This window comes from Loxodonta africana, chromosome 14 (assembly GCF_030014295.1).
Source record: "Loxodonta africana isolate mLoxAfr1 chromosome 14, mLoxAfr1.hap2, whole genome shotgun sequence".
Lineage (NCBI taxonomy): Eukaryota > Metazoa > Chordata > Mammalia > Proboscidea > Elephantidae > Loxodonta > Loxodonta africana.
This window is the reverse complement of record NC_087355.1, coordinates 88,609,834-88,627,709: the sequence shown is the minus strand read 5'-3', so window position 1 is coordinate 88,627,709 and position 17,876 is coordinate 88,609,834. Positions and strand designations below refer to the sequence as shown.

The window sequence follows — 17,876 nt, the reverse complement described above, 5'->3', positions numbered from 1 at the left end:
TGTCCACATGACTGGTTATGTTTTCAAGTAGATTTTTTTTTTTTCATTAGTATGATGGTAGGTTTTTAAGGTATACATTACTGAAAGGCATAAATGGAGACAGGAACCCATTGGCATCATCGCTAAAAATAACTCATTTTAACATGCTGCTTGTTCTCACATGGTTCTTTTTGGCAGATCTTTTATCCTTTTGACATTTTAATGTATTAATACATACTCTTCACCTGACAACAACAATAACTTCAAATATCTGAATGAAAAAGTTATGAAAGATAAATGTAACACCTGGTTTGCTGTTTGCCCTGAATAAATGAAATGTGTTAGCCCAGTTAGGTGCTTCAGAAACACAGCTGCCATTTGCTGTCTAGAAGAGAAAGGTCAGGTTATACTGTAAAGTCTAGTTATGGCACTGCAAAGTCAGACCCTGTTTTGGAGCTACCAGTCTCATCCGAGGAAGCCCCAGGTGACAGGAGCGTGGGTGTAAACATGGGTTTGGTCTGGTTGAGGTGGACTCTTGCAGTCAGTGCGGATTCGTTCATTGACTCAGACACATAGTTGTTTCATGTCTTCATGTGTTTTACAAGGGCTTTCTGTGTTAGCCTTGTTTGTTCTCTGATGAACAAGTCTGTGTATTATAACATGTTGGGCAGTGATGTCACTTTTATTTCCATAAATGACTCATGCATGAGCAGAAATTGAGTAATAGTGTTTTAAGAGTATTTCAGCGTAGTAGAGGATTATAGGCAGATCGTTTTGCCCGTTAAAATTACATTAAAGGCCAGGAGGTCAAATATTTAAGCTCTTCCGATATCTCTGTTTCTTCTCCTACAGAGACAGACGACTATGCTGAGATTATAGATGAAGAAGATACGTACACCATGCCCTCCAGTGAGTAGACGTACGGCTTTGTTCTTGTTTGAATTTGAAAGATAGTGCCTCGCGTTTAAAAGTTTAAGATATCATGGTCCTTTTGGAACTATTTTTAATGCCTCAGTCATTGCTTAACAGAACTATCCTTTTCTACCTCTAGAACTCTATATTACTTTTGCCCATTTTGTGGGAGTATATATAGGTCAGAAGCCTAAAATTCAAATTTCTATCATAAATTTAATTTTTTAAAATCTTGTTTTAAAAATCTTGTTTTCTGGCTCTCTGATAATACAGCCTTTATGCATTAGAGTATTAGCATTATCTGAAGGTTGAATATTGCACACATACTCAAAGAATTGCATTGTGCCCTTGAAATTGTCTTTATTGCCCTTGAATAACCGATACAGTGGCTTCCAGTATTCGTACCGCACCCCTTAGGCAGGGTGGGAGGTGGAGAGAGACAGCCGGCACTCCTCGACAACCCGCCCGCAATCTAGAAATACCAGTATCATGCCTCTCCCTGTGATGGGCGTTGGTGAAGGAGAATCTGAAGGTCTGAGATGGCCAGTTAGAGTGTATAGTCCCTGTTGGTGACTTAGATCCACCAGTGAAGTCTCATTCACTTACAAACACTTGGACCTGCCTCCTAAAGAGGCCCACTTCCGAAGCCACCCTATGGCTTCAGAAGCCTCAGCCGTTCAGCACACGATGTCCTGGTTTCAGCGGAGCCATACTGAAGTAAATGCTTCAAGTGCCCTCTCCTCCTGTGCAAACTGTCCAGACGATGTCCCCTTTTGGGTTTACTGTGTATATGGAGGTTTACTGTGTACATGGAGGTTTACTGTATACATGGAGGTTTACTGTATACATGGAGAAGATGGCACCAAAGGAAAGAGCAGCAGCCCACCTTTCTCAGGCATGCATTATCCCGGGAAGGCTCCTGCACCACCTTTCAGGAGCTCCTGTATATATTAAGGTGATTCAAAGCGGGAAAGAGCTGAAAGTTAAGTGTGTACATTTGGACACGCAGTAGCAATTTGAAAAAAATGTTTAAATTTAGGTTTAAATTTTTAGTGAGTCATTTGTACATTCCTGCAGAGAATCCAAATTTTTATTCCTATATTTATGATTTAGAGGTAAGTAACAAGTGTCCAGCATGGCCAACTTTTATCCAGACCCCCCACCCCGCCCCCCAGACCGAATTATAATATAGGAGCTTATGAGATAGGAATTTAAAGGCATTGTTTACTCTGTTGAGTTGATGTGAAGATACTTCGTTTTTACTTGCGTTTAAATTTCTGATTTGTATCTTATGTTCATGTTTAAAATACAGTTTGTTGTTGTTAACCTCATTGCTATTAGTTATTTCTAAGCAAGGTCTTCAATTTTTTTCTCTCTTAATTGCAATACAGAAAGCTATGGAATAGATGAAGGTAACAGGATTCCTTTAAAATAACTGCATTGCTTGCAATTGCAACCTGTGGAGTGATACGGGGTGTTTCCGTTTTCAGTTAACATTTATTTGTAAACTATTTGTCATTGGTTTACTCGTGCTGTTAAATCAATGGAGTTACTAGCTAAAGTGACTTTAAAGAGGAAAACACACATCTAAAATTTGGGCCGAGTTTTCTGTATGATTTATAATCTGATAAACCAGGCAGAGATTTTTTTAACTATTTGACTATTGGTTGTTCTGTTGGTTGTTCTACCAGTGTACTGTATGGGTTATAAGGGTCGCTTTCTTGATGGAAAGAAATCCAAATACCAAGTAGTTAATTGAATTGGGGTTCATCTGCTCAGTTCCTAGGGGGTGTCTTCTTCACCTGTGCCTCAGCACCCCACTAAATGATTGATTTTTGTAAGTCACGACAGTTGACTATATTAATTTGAGGTAAATACTTTCAAATGTAAAAACTACTCATGGTTTATATACTGATAACATCCAGCCTTCATTCCAAATTGATCTAATTGTGGAATTGGTTCTTAGATGCTTCCTCTTTAAACTCCGTTAGCTCCGTGAATAATATAGAGATAGGATTATAATGAAGTGGAAAACTCTTCAACTTTCAAAACAAAGTTTGCTCGTGACAGAACAGCAATTTTATGTGGCCTCTGTGTTTACAAACTTGAGTTATTTGTAAAATCATTGCTTTAGATAGCTTTTTATAGATTTTATCTATTAATACCTAAACTAGTGGCACTTATTAACTAAGCTTATAACTTAATCCTTGGAGCAATTATTTAGAAAACTATCAAATAGAAAATAAGCCATCCATCCAAAAACTCCTGAGGATGGCGTTACCGAAATTCCTTTTTAAGTATAGTTTAAGAGAGTTCCACTGTTTAAAGCATTTTCATGAATTGATGTGTCGCAGATGAAATCTTTACTTGTGGATGATAGTAAATGACATGTGCTGAGTATCATTTCTGTGTTTAGAATCTTGTATTTGACCGTGCTTTTCTGGATTATTTTTTTGCAGCCAGGGATTATGAGATTCAAAGAGAAAGAATAGAACTTGGACGATGTATTGGAGAAGGCCAGTTCGGAGATGTACATCAAGGAGTGTATATGAGTCCGGTAAGTCCTTTAAGACTACCAAAACTCTGGACTAGCTTTGACTGTTAAGTTCAGTTGTCTCTTGTTTACCTTCATGAGTATTTCGTTCTTCGTGGTACACGTTGTAGTCTTTTATGAAGCTCACTCATGTCAGCTTACTTAGAGTATTGAGGAGCCAGCACACTGCAGAATCGGCTCTAGAGAGCCAGGTCTGTCCTAATCTTTCAGCCTAGGTCACTGGTGACAGTCCGTGAGTGACCATGTCGACAGGCTGAACGGCCATTGTTGGCAGCAGTTGGTTAGCCAATATTCCTGCTTACCTGCATTTTCAGGGAGCGTTGCCTTGCCCCATTATACCCTCCAAAAGAGATCAATATTTTAAAATTCTTATTTTTTTAATAATAGCTTTATTGAGGTATAATTTGTTATACCATAAAATTCACTCTTTTTTTTAAAGCATACATTTTAGTACTTTTTAGTATATTCAAAGAGCTGTTCAGCCATCGCCACAATCAGTTTAGAGCACTTTTATCACCCCAAAAAGAAACCCTGCATACCTTTTAGCAGTCACTCCCCATTTCTCCTGGCAACCACCAGTCTACTTCCTGTCTCCATGGATTTGCCTGTTCTGGACATTTCATATAAATGGAATCAGACAAGGTGTCATCTTTTGTGACTAGCTCCTTTCACTTACCGTAATGTTTCTGAGATTTATCTGCGTTGTAGCAGGTATCAGAACTTCTGCTTTTGTATGCCCAGACAGTGTTCCATTGTACCGATACGCTGCATTTTGTTTATCCATTCATCAGGTGAAGGGACGTCCGGGTTGTTTTCCCTTTGCGTGATAGGGACATCCCCGTACGAGCTTTTGCACGGACACACCCCCTCAGTCCTCTAGGTGTGCCCTGGGCGTGGCATTGCTGGCTCAGACGTCACCTCTGTACTTAACTTCTTGAGGAACCACCGAACTGGTGTCCACAGTGGCTGCACCGTTCTACATTTCTCCAGCAGTGCGTAGACTTCCCGTTTCCTTACATCCTCGCCGGTGCTTGTTATCGTCTGTCTGCTTTTCTACACCAGTGACTTTTAATGACATTTTAGAATAATAGTGCATACTTGTGAAGAAACTTCTTTAACCTGAGTGACTGACGTGTACAGAGATGGCGCCAGTAAAGCTATGCAAAAAAACCAGACCTGTTGCCGTTGAGTTGATTCCAACTCATAGTGACCCTATAGGACAGAGTAGAACTGCCCTGATAGAGTTTCCAAGGAGAGCCTGGTGGATTTGAACTGCTGACCTTCTGGTTAGCAGCTGTAGCATTTAACCACTTCGCCACCAGGGTTTCCGGTAAAGCTGTAGCAGCAGAGATAACTGACCTTTGTGGAACCCTTGCTTTAGAACTTGCCACCGGCGTTTTTCCCATTTTTTATCTTCACACATGCTCCGTAGATGACAATGAGCATTGCTTTTTAACCAAGAGGCCAGTACAGGACTTCGGGCAGGGACAACAGGTAACTGCCACCGTGTAGCTGAACCGGTTAAAGGTTAGAAAAGTTCAGCGCTGAAAGCCTTTACTCTTGTGCTTATGTAGCTTTATTTAATGTTAACTCTGCTGGTCACTCCTTTTCTACTTGTTTTTTACCCTCTGCCTTGTTTGTTTTCACAGTTCTCTTAACTCTGTTCCTTGAGGCAAAGTGCAGTAGAAAGAGCACTGGGTCTTAATTTAGTCAAGAGACCTGAAGTTTAGCCTGGTCTGCCTGACTGAGGTGTGGGGACCGTGAGGTTGCTTGACTATATTGAAGCAAATGGGCTCTGTGATTCCCTCCATCTCTGAAGTCTTCATTGGTCAGCGTTCTAACGTGCCCGGAGCTCAGTGACCTGCCCGGGCACACAGCTACTAGCACTTTTAATAGTTACTCACTTTTAATATACATAATCCATGTTTGTTAGGAAAATACAAGAGAGCAACTTTTAAAACACCTGCAGGCCAGTGTTTATTACCTATTTGTTGAGTGAGTGCTGGCCCCAGAAGACAGCAGGGCGCTCTTGCTGTTGAATGCCCTCCTCTCTGAGTGCTGTATGTGAGTGTTTGTTTTGTTTTTAATGTGAGAGCTGAGTTTCACTTGTAAAGGAGTCTCTTCATCTCTCTAGATTTTGAATGTAAATACTTTTCCAGATTATGCCTTTTTAGTGTTCTATAAAATCAAATAACATTTCATTAAGGATTCACAATAATTGGTCAAAATATAATTCAGAGCATAAATTTCAAGAACAAGGGCCTAAAATCAAATAACATTGCATTAAGGATTCACAATAATTGGTCAAAATATAATTCAGAGCATAAATTTCAAGAACAAGAGCCTATCATTGGTTACTTTATTTGAGATTCAGCTAGTTCTTTAGCAACTATTTATCACTAAGCACTTGGCTGCTACCCGAAAGCTCAGCGGTTCAAACCCAGCAGCCGCTCCGCAGGAGAAAGATGTGGCAGTCTGCTCCTGTAAAGATTACAGCCGTGGAAGCCCTCTGGGGCAGTTCTACTCTGTCCTCCAGGGTCGCTATGAGTCAGATTCAGCTCGAAGCAGTGGGTTCTCCCATGTGAAAGGTACCGTTTCTAGGTGGTAGGGTTACAACAGTAAAGAAAACTGGCGAAGTTCCTACTCTCACAGAGCTCAGTTTCTCTCTGAGGACAGGCAAAAAGCAGTACGTTGACATCACGTCGCTCAGAAGAGCCCTGAGAGCAGCAGAGCAAGGGGTCAGGGTGCCACCACACGGGATAGGTGAGAGGGGCTGGGCCATCCCTGAGATTGCTCGTGGGGAAGAGTGGTCGGGGAGGAAGAGCAGCCAGTGCAAGGGCCTAATGTAGGGCAGGGACGCACAAGGCCACCGGGGGAGGAGGAGAGCAACAGGAAGTGAGGCCAGAGAGGTCATGCCGGATCTTTAAAAATGAAGAATTATGGAACAAGTTCCCTCTTTCCTAAATGTTGCCTATGTTTTAAGGAGGGTTTTTGAATCAGATCTTGAGCGATAACCTAAGTTTGTTTGAATCTACCCCTTTTTAGTTTCTAGAAAGAACCTCTGCATGAGTTCTGACCTTGCTTTGGATCGACTCTCCTCCAGCAGCAGTCTGGTCTCTCGGTGACCAGAGCCTCTGGTGTCCTCTGCTGTCCAGGATGGGCTGTGGCCACAGGTCCCTGCCCGTGGACTGATGCTGAGCACCGTGGTCTGCGTCCCGTTGTCCAGGTGCTGCCTTTGAAAGTAGGAATCTTCAGCCAGCAGTGTTGCCTTTGCATTTCTGGGGTGGTCTTTTTAGAGCACCATGTTCAGTGGGTATTTGAATATTAATTGACAGAACCGATGATAGTTTTAAACGAGTAGAGAAGTTTTTGTTGTTATTTAGATTTTTTATAAAATGGGCATTTTATGTCATTTCTAAAGTAGAAACCCCCCAAAAAAACCAGCTGCCATCGAGTTGACTCTGACTCACGGCGACCGTGTGTTTGTCAGGGTAGAGCTGCTCCACGGGGTCTTCGTGGCCGCGATCTTTCCGAAGCGGATTGCCAGGCCTCTCTTCCGAAGCACCTCTGGGTGGGTTTGAACTGTCAGTCTTTTGGTTGGTAGTCAAGGGCTTAACTCTTTGTGCCACCCAGGGACTATGAAGTGTATCAGTCAACAAATACTTTTTGAATACCTCTGATGTGTGTCAATTCCTACATTTAGATAGAATTCATGGTCCTAGTTCTAAAAAAATTTACATTCTAGTTAAGAAGGACAAGACTAACCTCATCAGAGCAGAGCGGTTGTGGTGTGCAGTCAGCACAGCGTGTGCTAGTGATTCTCAGAAGGCTGTGAGCTCGGGCATTAGTGGACAGGCACTCTGTGATCCTTGTGCCCTTGGTGTGAGCCGACCGTTCTGCCCTTCAGGGACCAGGGCACCGTCACCACCCCAAGCTGCCCTGAGGCTTCTGCACCCAGGCGTAGCTGTCCAGTGTGAAGGCAGGGACCGCAGCTACCTGAATCTTGGGTTATAGCCATTTTACCACTTACGCTTCTAGTTCGGAAACATTTTATTTCCTAGAATCATATAGTGTGCATTTAGTGTGAAATCTAAAATAAGTAAATACAGTAAAACTTGCAAAAGCTGGAAACTCTGTAAGATGGGAAACCTGACAGAGAATGAAAACACGAATATTTTCCACTAAAACGAGCAATAAAAAGTAGTAAGACTGCACCCTTTCAAAGGCGGAAAACTTGCAAGACCCGGAAAAATGAGGCAGGCCCATTGAGTTCCAGCCCTCACAGATTTCACTGTACTTTTTTAACGTATTATGAGAAATATGCCACAGCTAACTTGTAGGTGAGCCTCTGCATTTAAAAGGAAGATACGAATAGCACTCATCAATTTTACAAGTGTTTATTGAGCAGATTATGAACCAGGTACTATCCTAAACGGGATTTTTTTGACAGACAAGTTCCTGTTCCTTAAAACTTGTATTTTAGAGAGGGGAGACGGTAATGTAAAATAATAATGAGAATGTGAAAGCATGAGAGGAAGCGGTCACGTAAATCATCAGTAAATGACTAAAACAGATTGTGATGAGGGTTAAGAAGGAAGGCAGGTGATTGGGTAGAGTGAAGGGCAGTGGCTGGGCTCTGTTTTAGTCAGGATGGCCAGGGAGGCCCCTCTGAACCAGGACCTCAGTGGGAGGACTATTCCAGGCCTGACCAGAAGGGAGGCTGTGTGAACATGGTGCCGGAGGGCAGAAGTGAGGCCTGCAGAGCCGTTGAGGTAGAAGAGTGGCCTGTGGACCCAGTTGTTGTGGTTAGTTGCCTCCTGACTCATGGTGACCCCATGTATGCAGAACAGAACTGTGCTGTGTAGAATTTTCAAGCCTAACCATTTGGAAGCAGTTCACCACGCCTGTGTTCTGAGGAGCTTCTGCGTGGGTTTGAACTGCCAACCTTTTGGCTAGTAGTGGAGCACTTACCGGTTTGTGCTACACAGGGACTCCTGAAGTTTTAAGCAGAGTAATGCGATGATCTGATTAACACTTTGGAAACTTCCTTTTGACTGCTGTGGAGACTGGGTGGTAGAAGGGCAGAGGGAGATGCCAAGGTAGGGTTGGGGCAGGCGGCAGTGTTACCGTTAATGAGCTCGCAGGTGTGGGGTCGGTCACATTCTGGGCTGGTGATGTAGGTGGGGTCAGCAGGCCTTGCTCCTGGATTGGTGGGTCTGGGGCTGAGAGAAATGGAAAAGTCAAAGTTGGCTTCTGGAGCGTCCCTGTGAACACCATTTCTCTGAGACAGGAAGACGTGGGAAGAAGCAGATTTAGTGGCGGAATATCAGGAGTTTCGTTTTGGTCATATTGAGTTAAAAAACACTTTTCCACATGCTGGTCACAATAGAGAGTAAGTCGGTTGAGTGTGTGAGTCTGGCCTGAAAGGGAAAGTCAGGACTGGAAATATAAATTTGGAGTCAGCATCCAAATGGCACTTGAGTCTCTGGCTCTCAGTGAGATAACTTAGGATAGAGCTGAGAGGACAGTCCTGGACGTCCCAGTGTTGAGAAGGTAAGAAGCAAAATCAGTCCTCCTGTACCTCCTGTAATCCCGGTCTTCTCCGCTGTGGTAGATGTGACTGACTGTCCACAGCTGAGTGGCTAGAACTCCTCTGAGAAAGCTTGAGATATGCAAGCTTCATCAGCACTTAAGTAATTAGCCATGGACACCATTTCAGAGTGAAATCTTGTGACAAGTGGCACTCCCCCCAGGCTGGGAGCAGTGGCTGCCGCTCAGAGGGGTGCTGTGTGACCACACTGCTGCCGCTACCTGCTGGTTCTCCGAACCACCTGCACTGCACACCTCCTGGAGCAGTGCCCCATAACCCAGGAGTGTGCCCCGTGCCAGCAGGCTAGCCTCAGCACTCCACCTAACCTGTCGGCCTCTGCTGGCTCCTCTGTAAAATGGGTGCCCTAGGCTGTGCCTTCAAGCTTGTTCTGAAGAATAAGATAACATATGTAAACCCCATAAGGTAATGTACGTATAGCATAGAAATGTTCAAAACCGATCAAGAAAACTGCAGCAGAGGAAGATTAAGTCATCTGAGTCCTTCCCAGGGGCTCAGTGCTCTTCACACCTGTCTCATTAGGGCGCTACCTGACTGCTCCCAGAGAAAGAAAACCCATTGCTATCGAGTCAATTCCAATGCATAGCAACCCTATAGGACAGAGCAGAACCGCCCCATAAGGTTTCCAAGGCTATAATCTTTATGGGAGCAATTGCCAAGTCTTTTCCTTGAGGAGTGGCTGGTGGATTTGAACCTCTGACCTTTCGGTTAGCAGCCAAGTGCTTAACCACTGTGCAACCAGGGCTCCTTCCAGGGAAAGAGGAGTAGGGAAGATGAAAATCAGCGCACACACCCTTTGGCTTCCTCTCCTCACTCTGGAGCTACTGTCTCTGCCTGGTTGATTTCATCCGTATTTCGACTCTTACCTCTCAACTCTCGAGAGAAAGGGGGCAAGGAGGCTTGGGAGTCAAGGGACAGCAGCGTGGAGCTGGACCCTAACTCGGCATTTCTTAGAGCTCAGCTTTCCCTGCGTTCTCCCCACTTGTTTCTCCCTCCGTCTCCCTCCATGACAGAATTACACAATACGAAACGAGAAGAAGAATAGATGATCTGCAGAGATCACTTAAAGCCCAGCGTTAGGTAAGCATACAGTTGGCTAAACAGAAGCTTCTGTGATGTTCTGTTGTTGTTGTTAGGTGCCTTCGAGTCGGTTCTGACTCATAGCGACCCCATACACAACAGAACGAAACGCTGCCTGGTCTTGCGCCATCCTTAAAATCGTTATTATGCTTGAGCTCATTGTTAAAGCCACTGTGTCAGTCCACATCGTTGAGGGTCTTCCTCTTTTCCGCTGACCCAGTGCTCTGCCAAGCATGATGTTCTTCTCCAGGGACTGATCCCTTCTGACAACATGTCCAAAGTATGTAAGATGCAGTCTCGCCATCCTTGCCTCTAAGAAGCATTCTGGCCGCACTTCTTCCAAGACAGATTTGTTCATTCTTTTGGCAGTCCATGGTATATTCAATATTCTTCGTCGACACCACAATTCAAAGGCGTCAATTCTTCTTCGGTCTTCCTTATTCAGTATCCAGCTTTCACATGTATATGAGGCAATTGAAAATACCATGGCTTGGGTCAGGTGCACCTTAGTTTTCAAGGTGACATCTTTGCTTTTTAACGCTGTAAAGAGGTCCTTTGCAGCAGATTTGCCCAATGCAAAGCATTTTTAATTTCTTGACTGCTGCTGCCATGGGTGTTGATTGTGGATCCAAGTAAAATGAAATCCTTGACAACCTCAGTTTTTTCTGTTTATCATGATTCTGCTTATTGGTCCGGTCGTGAGAATTTTTGTTTTCTTCATGTTGAGGTGTAATCCATACTGAAGGCTGTGGTCTTTGATCTTCATCAGTAAGTGCTTCAGGTCCTCTTCACTTTCAGCAAGCAAGGTTGTGTCATCTGTATAACGCAGGTTGTTAATGAGTCTTCCTCCAATCCTGATGCCTTGTTCTTCTTCATATAGTCCAGCTTCTCGGATTATTTGTTCAGCATACAGATTGAATAGGTATGGTGAAAGGATATAACCCTGATGCACACCTTTCCTGACTTTAAACCATGTAGTATCCCCTTGTTCTGTCTGAACAACTGCCTCTTGATCTATGTACAGGTCCCTCATGAGCACAATTAAGTGTTCTGGAATTCCCATAATTATTCCCATAATTTGTTATGATCCACACAGTCGAATGCCTTTGCATAGTCAATAAAACACAGGTAAGCATCTTTATGCATCTTTATAGTATTCTCTGCTCGCAGCTAGGATCCATCTGACATCAGCAATGATATCCCTGGTTCCACGTCCTCTTCTGAAACCGGCCTGAATTTCTGGCAGTTCCCTGTCGATATACTGCTGCAGCCGTTTTTGAATGAATGTTCTACTGATCTGCAAGAGATGGCCTCTTATTTCTTGTGTTTCCTGGTCCCTGTCTTTTGAACTTGTTTGAGGGAAGAGATTGGCTTTCAGGACATCACATTTTCCTGGTTTCTCCTGGCTCACTGGTCATCTCTTCTTAGTCTGCGGCTGTTTCTCCTCTTCCGCTGACCTCTTTCCGTCGCAGACTCCAAGCCACGGTCCTTGGACCTTTGTGTTCGCTCCCTTGGTGACTCCACCCAGTCCCGTGGCTTTACGTACATGCTAGAGTGTTGATGACATCCATGTTTGTATCTCTAGTTCACATGTCTCCTGAACTCTAAGCACACTCTCCCACTGCCCGCGCCACCTGGGTGATGTGCTGTCTCCAAGACCTCTCGACTTACTACATCCAAACCTTCCCCTTCCAACCCACCAGGAAGTCAGGCTTTTTTTGCCTTCAGAGTAAATCCAGAATCCGAGCCCTCTCACACCACCGCTGCTACATCCATGTCTGCACTCCCACCGTCAGTCCCCTGGTGCTGCCACAGCCTCCTAGCAAAGCCCCTGCTCCTGCCTGCCTTCCCTGCAGCCACATCTCGGTACCACACCAGAGCACATGTCAGCCCCCCCAGCCTCCTCCGAGCTTAGCTGTGTCCTCCCTCACGCCCTCTGCCAGGCCTGCCCCCATGAAGCGGCTGGCTGACACCTCACCGCCTCAGTTCTTTACTCACACCTCACCTACTGGGTGAGATCTGCTTGACTCCCATCCCCTGGCCCCTCTGTTACCGAGTGTGTAATGAACTTGCTTATTGTCGGTGGTCCTCGCTGGCCTGTAAGCTTGCTGAGAACAGGGATCGCTGCCTCTCTTGCTGACTGGTGTATCCCAGGCACCTGGAAACGTACTAGATGCTTAGTAATTTTAGGGGATAATCGTGGGCACATGTAGTGGGGGCCCAGGGGTGGGAAGGAGCCTCATACTCAGGACTCAGGCCTGTGTGGGAGTTCACCAGCAGCCTGTCTTTTGTCTTGCTGGCGTTTCATTCAAGCAGCCAGACCCTGGGTGCTGGCCCATGTCAGCAGGTGGACCTGTCAGCAGGTTGCAGCCTGTACTTCCTCACCTGGTGCTGCTTACCCTGTTCACTCAGGCTTACGGGGGCATCGTGTGTTTCTGTAAGATGTTCTTTTCATGAGTAACCATTGGGGTCTTTTCTTTTGTCAGTACCACACAAACTTAAGTTTCAAATGCTGAGTTGAAGAGCACGAAGGAACTGAAGCATGTTCCAAAAGTAGCAATCGGGGTGGCGCAGGGGCCTTGACGACCAACGGGGATGGCGCAGGGCCCTTGACGACCAATGGGGAGAATTAAAATCAGAGATTCTTCACCTGAGGCCTCTGGGCCGGCATGCTGCCTGCAACCTTTTACATTATTTCTGGGGTTTTATAGGGAGTATTTATACCCAGTGCTCCCTGGGCTCCTCTCAGAACACTTTATATCCCCGAGTCTGTCTGGTCCATAGTCCACGTAGCTGCAGGATGAACAGCTTTCCGCCAGTGTACCCAGTGGTTAATGTGGAGAACCTCTTTTCGCATATGTGTGTGATTCTATAATTTTCCTAACACAGGAGAATCCAGCTTTGGCGGTTGCAATTAAAACGTGTAAAAACTGTACTTCGGACAGCGTGAGAGAGAAATTCCTTCAAGAAGCCTGTAAGTCTCTAGAAATTTTTCTGAAGCTCCATTTGACTTTGTATCTGTCAAACCCAAGCTATCTCTGAAGAAGTAAGAAAAACAATGTTTTGGCTTTTGTGAGACGACTACGTTTCTTATCTTGCTTGCACAATTAACGTCTGTCTGTGTACAGGCACCTATGTACATATTTTCCCAGGTAAACCATGGTATTTGGGGTGTTAGTGGCAGACTGGTTTACTTTCCCTTTATATGTGGGCACCTGTGCTGCTGACATCTGCCCTAGAATTGGTGTGGTGGATCAGTGATCCAGCCCCAGGTGCCGGGCCTTGAAAGCACAGAAGTGAACCAGACAGCCCTGACCTGAGGGAGCCCCCAGATGGGTGTAGGAGTCAGGCCTAGGACCTGGTCCTGCTACAGAATCAGAAAGACGCACCCAGAAGTAAACACAGAACTCCTCTCATGCCTTCCCAGGTGACAAGGGACTTCCCTGCTTCCTTCTCTGCTCTTGGCCTGTGCGTCTCATGGTGAGGCTGCCTTGGGTGACAGGCCTCTTGTCACCTCCTGAATGCAACCTCTGGGACTGTCTTGTGTGCCTCAGGCTCTTTCCCACCTGCCCTCAGCTGTGGGCCCCTTTCTCTCCCCTCACATGTCTGGATCCGTCTCAGCCCCCAGCTCAGATGTCCCTCCCCAGCAAAAGCTTTTCTGGCCACCATACGTAAAGTAGGTCTCCCCTTGGTGTTTCTTGTCACAGGACATGGTCTTTGCCTTCGTAAGTACTCGTAATTAAACGTACCTTGTTTATAAACCTTGCGGAGTGTCTCTACCTCTAGACTGTAAGGTCCATGGGGACACGGGCCAGGTCTCTTGTTCACGGCTCTACCCTCAGGGCCCAGCACAGTGTGTACCACAGGAGGCACTTAGCAGACATTTGTTGTGTGGATGAGGCTTGGTGCCCTTCGTTAAATGTACATCAAACACGTGCCTTTTACTTTCCATCTTGGTATGTTAGGAAGTCCCGCAGGAAATCCTGTGTCGCTTCATCACTTAGGTCTGAGTACGTCCTTAATCCTGTTCCCGAGCCTGATGTAAGCACAGGAAGGCCTGGCCAGAGACTTCTGTCTTGCCTGGCCGTCATTGCCTGACACCCTGTCTGCCTGACCTTTGGTGGCATTGTGTGTTTTCAAAAATAGATTTTTAAATTGCTTATTTTTCCTAAACTTTTTCTGAATAGTTACTGTATTATGATTTTTGTAGAACTTTGAAATCACCATTACAAGCATCAGTAACAGTTTTATAAGAGTGGTCAGGTCACACTAAGCTCGTTTTCGCCTTTGAAAGGGTCCTTGGCTGTGGTTTCAGGACGCTGTGTTAGATGTAGTACGCACACACCTCCACAGGGCTTTGGCGGCTCCATACACAGGTGGGCAGGTGTTACCTAGGTCAGACGTCATTGAACTTTTTCTGTAAAGGGCAGACAGGTAGTAAATCTTACAGACTTTGTGGGCCCTACCAGTCTGTCACAACGATCGAGCCCTCCTTTTGTGGAAAAGAGGCTGTAGACAGTACCTGAGAGAATGAGCAGGTCGTGTTTCAGTGAAACTTTATAGAAAGAGGGGGTGGCCAGCAGGCCTTTGTTTACGCCCCGGGCCTAATGGATAAATAACTGGTAGAACCAGTACGCGTGTAGACTTCTAGTTCAGCCTGGATGGTTTCCCACGGACCACGTGGCTCTCCTCATAGCCCTGTGCTATGTAGTATTTTTGATGATTAGTTCACAACAGGCATAAAAGGTCTGATAATTGCATATGAGGAGAACATGAAACCGAAAATGATAGTAAATAACGCTGAAAATAAGACTAAACACCCTAGGTGCCTAACCTTTTATCCAGAGAAATCACAATACAAGTAAGCAATGAACTGAAGCAGGCAAGGTGGAATTTAATAATACCCTCGGGATTTTGTGTTGGGTGTTTGTGTTACGTTTTTAAAAGCTGCTACATCTGGAATATGGTGTGGAGGGGGAACCTTAGGGGTTTGAGTTATCTCCCGGGAAGGTGAGGCAACTTTGCAAGATTCTAAGGTGACCTTTGGGTGTGTTGACAGGAAGCAAGGTGCCCAGAGTGAGCTCAGGGGAGGACCCAGGCCTGGTGGCAGGCTCCAGGCTTCCAGTAGACATCGGTAACGTGGCTCTCACTTGGTGGAAAGCAACTTAGTAGTGAAGAGCCTTGGAAACGTGCCGTCTGAGAAGGGGTTGAAGTTGTTTAGTCAGGAGGAGACACACTAAAGGAACAGGAACATGGTGTCAGATTTTCTAAGGGCTGTCTTATGCAAGTGAACGTAAACGTTTTTTTTTCTAACAGACTAGGCAAAGAAATGGAATAAACCAAAACCAAACCCAGTGCCGTCGAGTTGATTCCAACTCGTAGCGACCAGTAGTAAAATCATCAGTTAATGAGGGAACCAGTAAGTTATTACAGCTGGTTCACAGGAGAATTCCAAGGGCCACACATCCATAAGGAATAAGGAATTCTGAAATGAATTTACAAATGGATGCAAAAAATGCACTACATTGCACCAGGCACAACTAATGTGCGTTTCTGTGGACAAGAACTTTGTCCCTTGTTATCAATTATCTATAGCTCATTGAGTTTTAAAATCCCTCAAAGACAGTGAAAAGCTAGAATAGCCCAAATGAGTGAGCTGGACAGGACACCCGCTAATTTTTTTTTTTTTTGCCCATTTCAAAGTCTTTCATGACTTCTCCTGACAATGTTCATATACCTGTTAACTTATAACAGGTTAATGATATTAAAGGATCATGGTTTCTGCTATTGTTCTGATGCCCTTACTTGTTACGGTGAAAATCAACCCTGTGTTGGTTCCTCAAATAAACTTTTTTTTCCCCATTTAAAAAGTCTGAAATAAGGTGCTTTTGGAACCACTGAACTAGGTCACCTGGACAGTCACTTCTGATTTGCAACCCTGCAGTTCTGTGAAGATTATCCTGAGACTTACAACTCATAGTATATTATAGAGGTGACCTTTTTAGCCCTGCTATCAGAAGTTGTAAATATGCACAGTTATAAGTATCTTCATGTACATAACCTAAAAAAAAAAAATCCATTGCCATCATAGTGACCCTATAGGACAGAGTAGAACTGCCCCGTAGTGTTTTCCAAGGAGCAGCTGGTGGATTCAAACTGCCAACCTTTTGGTTGGCAGCTGGGCTCTTAAGCTTTGCACCAGGTCTCCACCTGTACACATAGGTCTGTATATACGTGTGCGGTGCCCCTCTTGGTGATTGGAGGCTCCATCTGCTTGGCACCAGAGCCTCTCTGAGAAGAATGCAGAACCGGACGCTCAGCAAGGCAGCCGTGGGCATTTCTTCCTGCAGGAGTCCTCACAGCAGCCCAGGAACTAGTTTTTGGCCCCATAAGTGGCCACTTAAATACAAGTGGACAGGGTCACAATGGTGGGTGCAGGAGCCACTCAGGCTTAGAAGCCCCATGTCCAAAACAGAAATGCCCTGTAACAGTCTACGTGCATCGCTTCCAGGGCCCTGGGAGGGACATGCCCGGTACCCAGAGTCTCTGCTCAGGGAAGCTCCAGCGGTGGCTTCCCACCAGGTGTTTATCAGGTGCTGTGTACCAGTAGACATGGTTTTTACCATAAGGAGTGGTGCCTCGTAACTGAATTACACATTCTAACTTTATCAGGTTTCTAGGGGAACAAAGCTTAGAATGTTAACCCCAGGTCAAGTTTGTCTGTAGAGGAGAAGATAGGGTTTTTTTGCCCTTTGCTCACAAGTCCTTGTCCCCTGAAAATTGTTTCCTGGTCACCCTCCTCCTCATCCTCAGTCACTGTGCCTCTGTGCACGTGAAGATCAGTTCACCACTGCCAAGCCCGACTGGTCTGTTTGCGGAATTAAGCTCATGGTTCCCACATCTTCAGTCTGTGTTCTTAGGGAGCCAGTTTTCAGGGAAACTTGAAGAGTTTGCCAAAGAATAACTGGATACTTTCCTTCCTAGTAACAATGCGTCAGTTTGACCATCCTCACATCGTGAAGCTGATTGGTGTCATCACGGAGAATCCCGTCTGGATAATCATGGAGCTGTGCACGCTTGGGGAGGTAGCGCACCCTCCGCCCTTCCCTCTGCCGGGAGTGCTGGGGGCCCATGGTCACAGTCACTAGACGGTGGTCTCCTGCTCGTAGACCAGTCAGTCCGCATTAGCATTTCATGTGCTGTGTTTAAGAAAGGGAGGTGTCTGACATTTTATCTCAGGTTCTCAGGAGAGTTCCAATTTTAGATGAACACCATCATGGTTTTGGTTCAGATAATATGGGTGTGATATTTTCACCATTAAATTCCCAGGTAATCCATCTCAGTGCTGGCAGTGGTGTCTTCCCCAGCCAGCCTTGTCGGAGCTAGTAGCAGCAGGGGGCTGGGGTGCTCTTTATTCCCCACCCCACCACCCCCCCACCCCCCAGTGCCACAGCCTAAAGAGACAGTCCAGTGATTTGAGGATAAAAGAAGTGGCTGAGTTGAAACAGAACTTAGGAAAATGTAAACAGCTCAATAATTTGAGGATAAAAAAACGAAACCCATTGCCGTGGAGTCAATTTTGGCTCATAGTGACCCTATAGGACAGAGTAGAACTGCTCATAGGGTTTCCAAGGCCGTAATCTTTACAGAAGCAGCCTGCCACATCTTTCTCCCATAGGGTAGCTGGTGGCTTTGAACCACTGACCTTTCTATTAGAAGCTGCACGCTTTAATCACCATGCCA

At 45.3% G+C, this 17,876-nt stretch overlaps 1 protein-coding gene across 8 annotated transcripts in view; it reads left to right on the top strand.

Annotated features, from left to right (window-relative positions):
- PTK2 (protein tyrosine kinase 2) overlaps positions 1–17,876 on the top strand; it is a 252,340-nt gene that overhangs the window by 176,224 nt on the left and 58,240 nt on the right. For all 8 annotated transcript variants that reach the window (XM_064268126.1, XM_064268121.1, XM_064268124.1 and 5 more), the window contains 4 exons: positions 832–888; positions 3,351–3,448; positions 13,023–13,107; positions 17,118–17,218. In XM_064268126.1, coding sequence (XP_064124196.1) covers positions 832–888; positions 3,351–3,448; positions 13,023–13,107; positions 17,118–17,218 — 341 coding nt within the window. The remainder of the gene's footprint in view (positions 1–831; positions 889–3,350; positions 3,449–13,022; positions 13,108–17,117; positions 17,219–17,876) is intronic.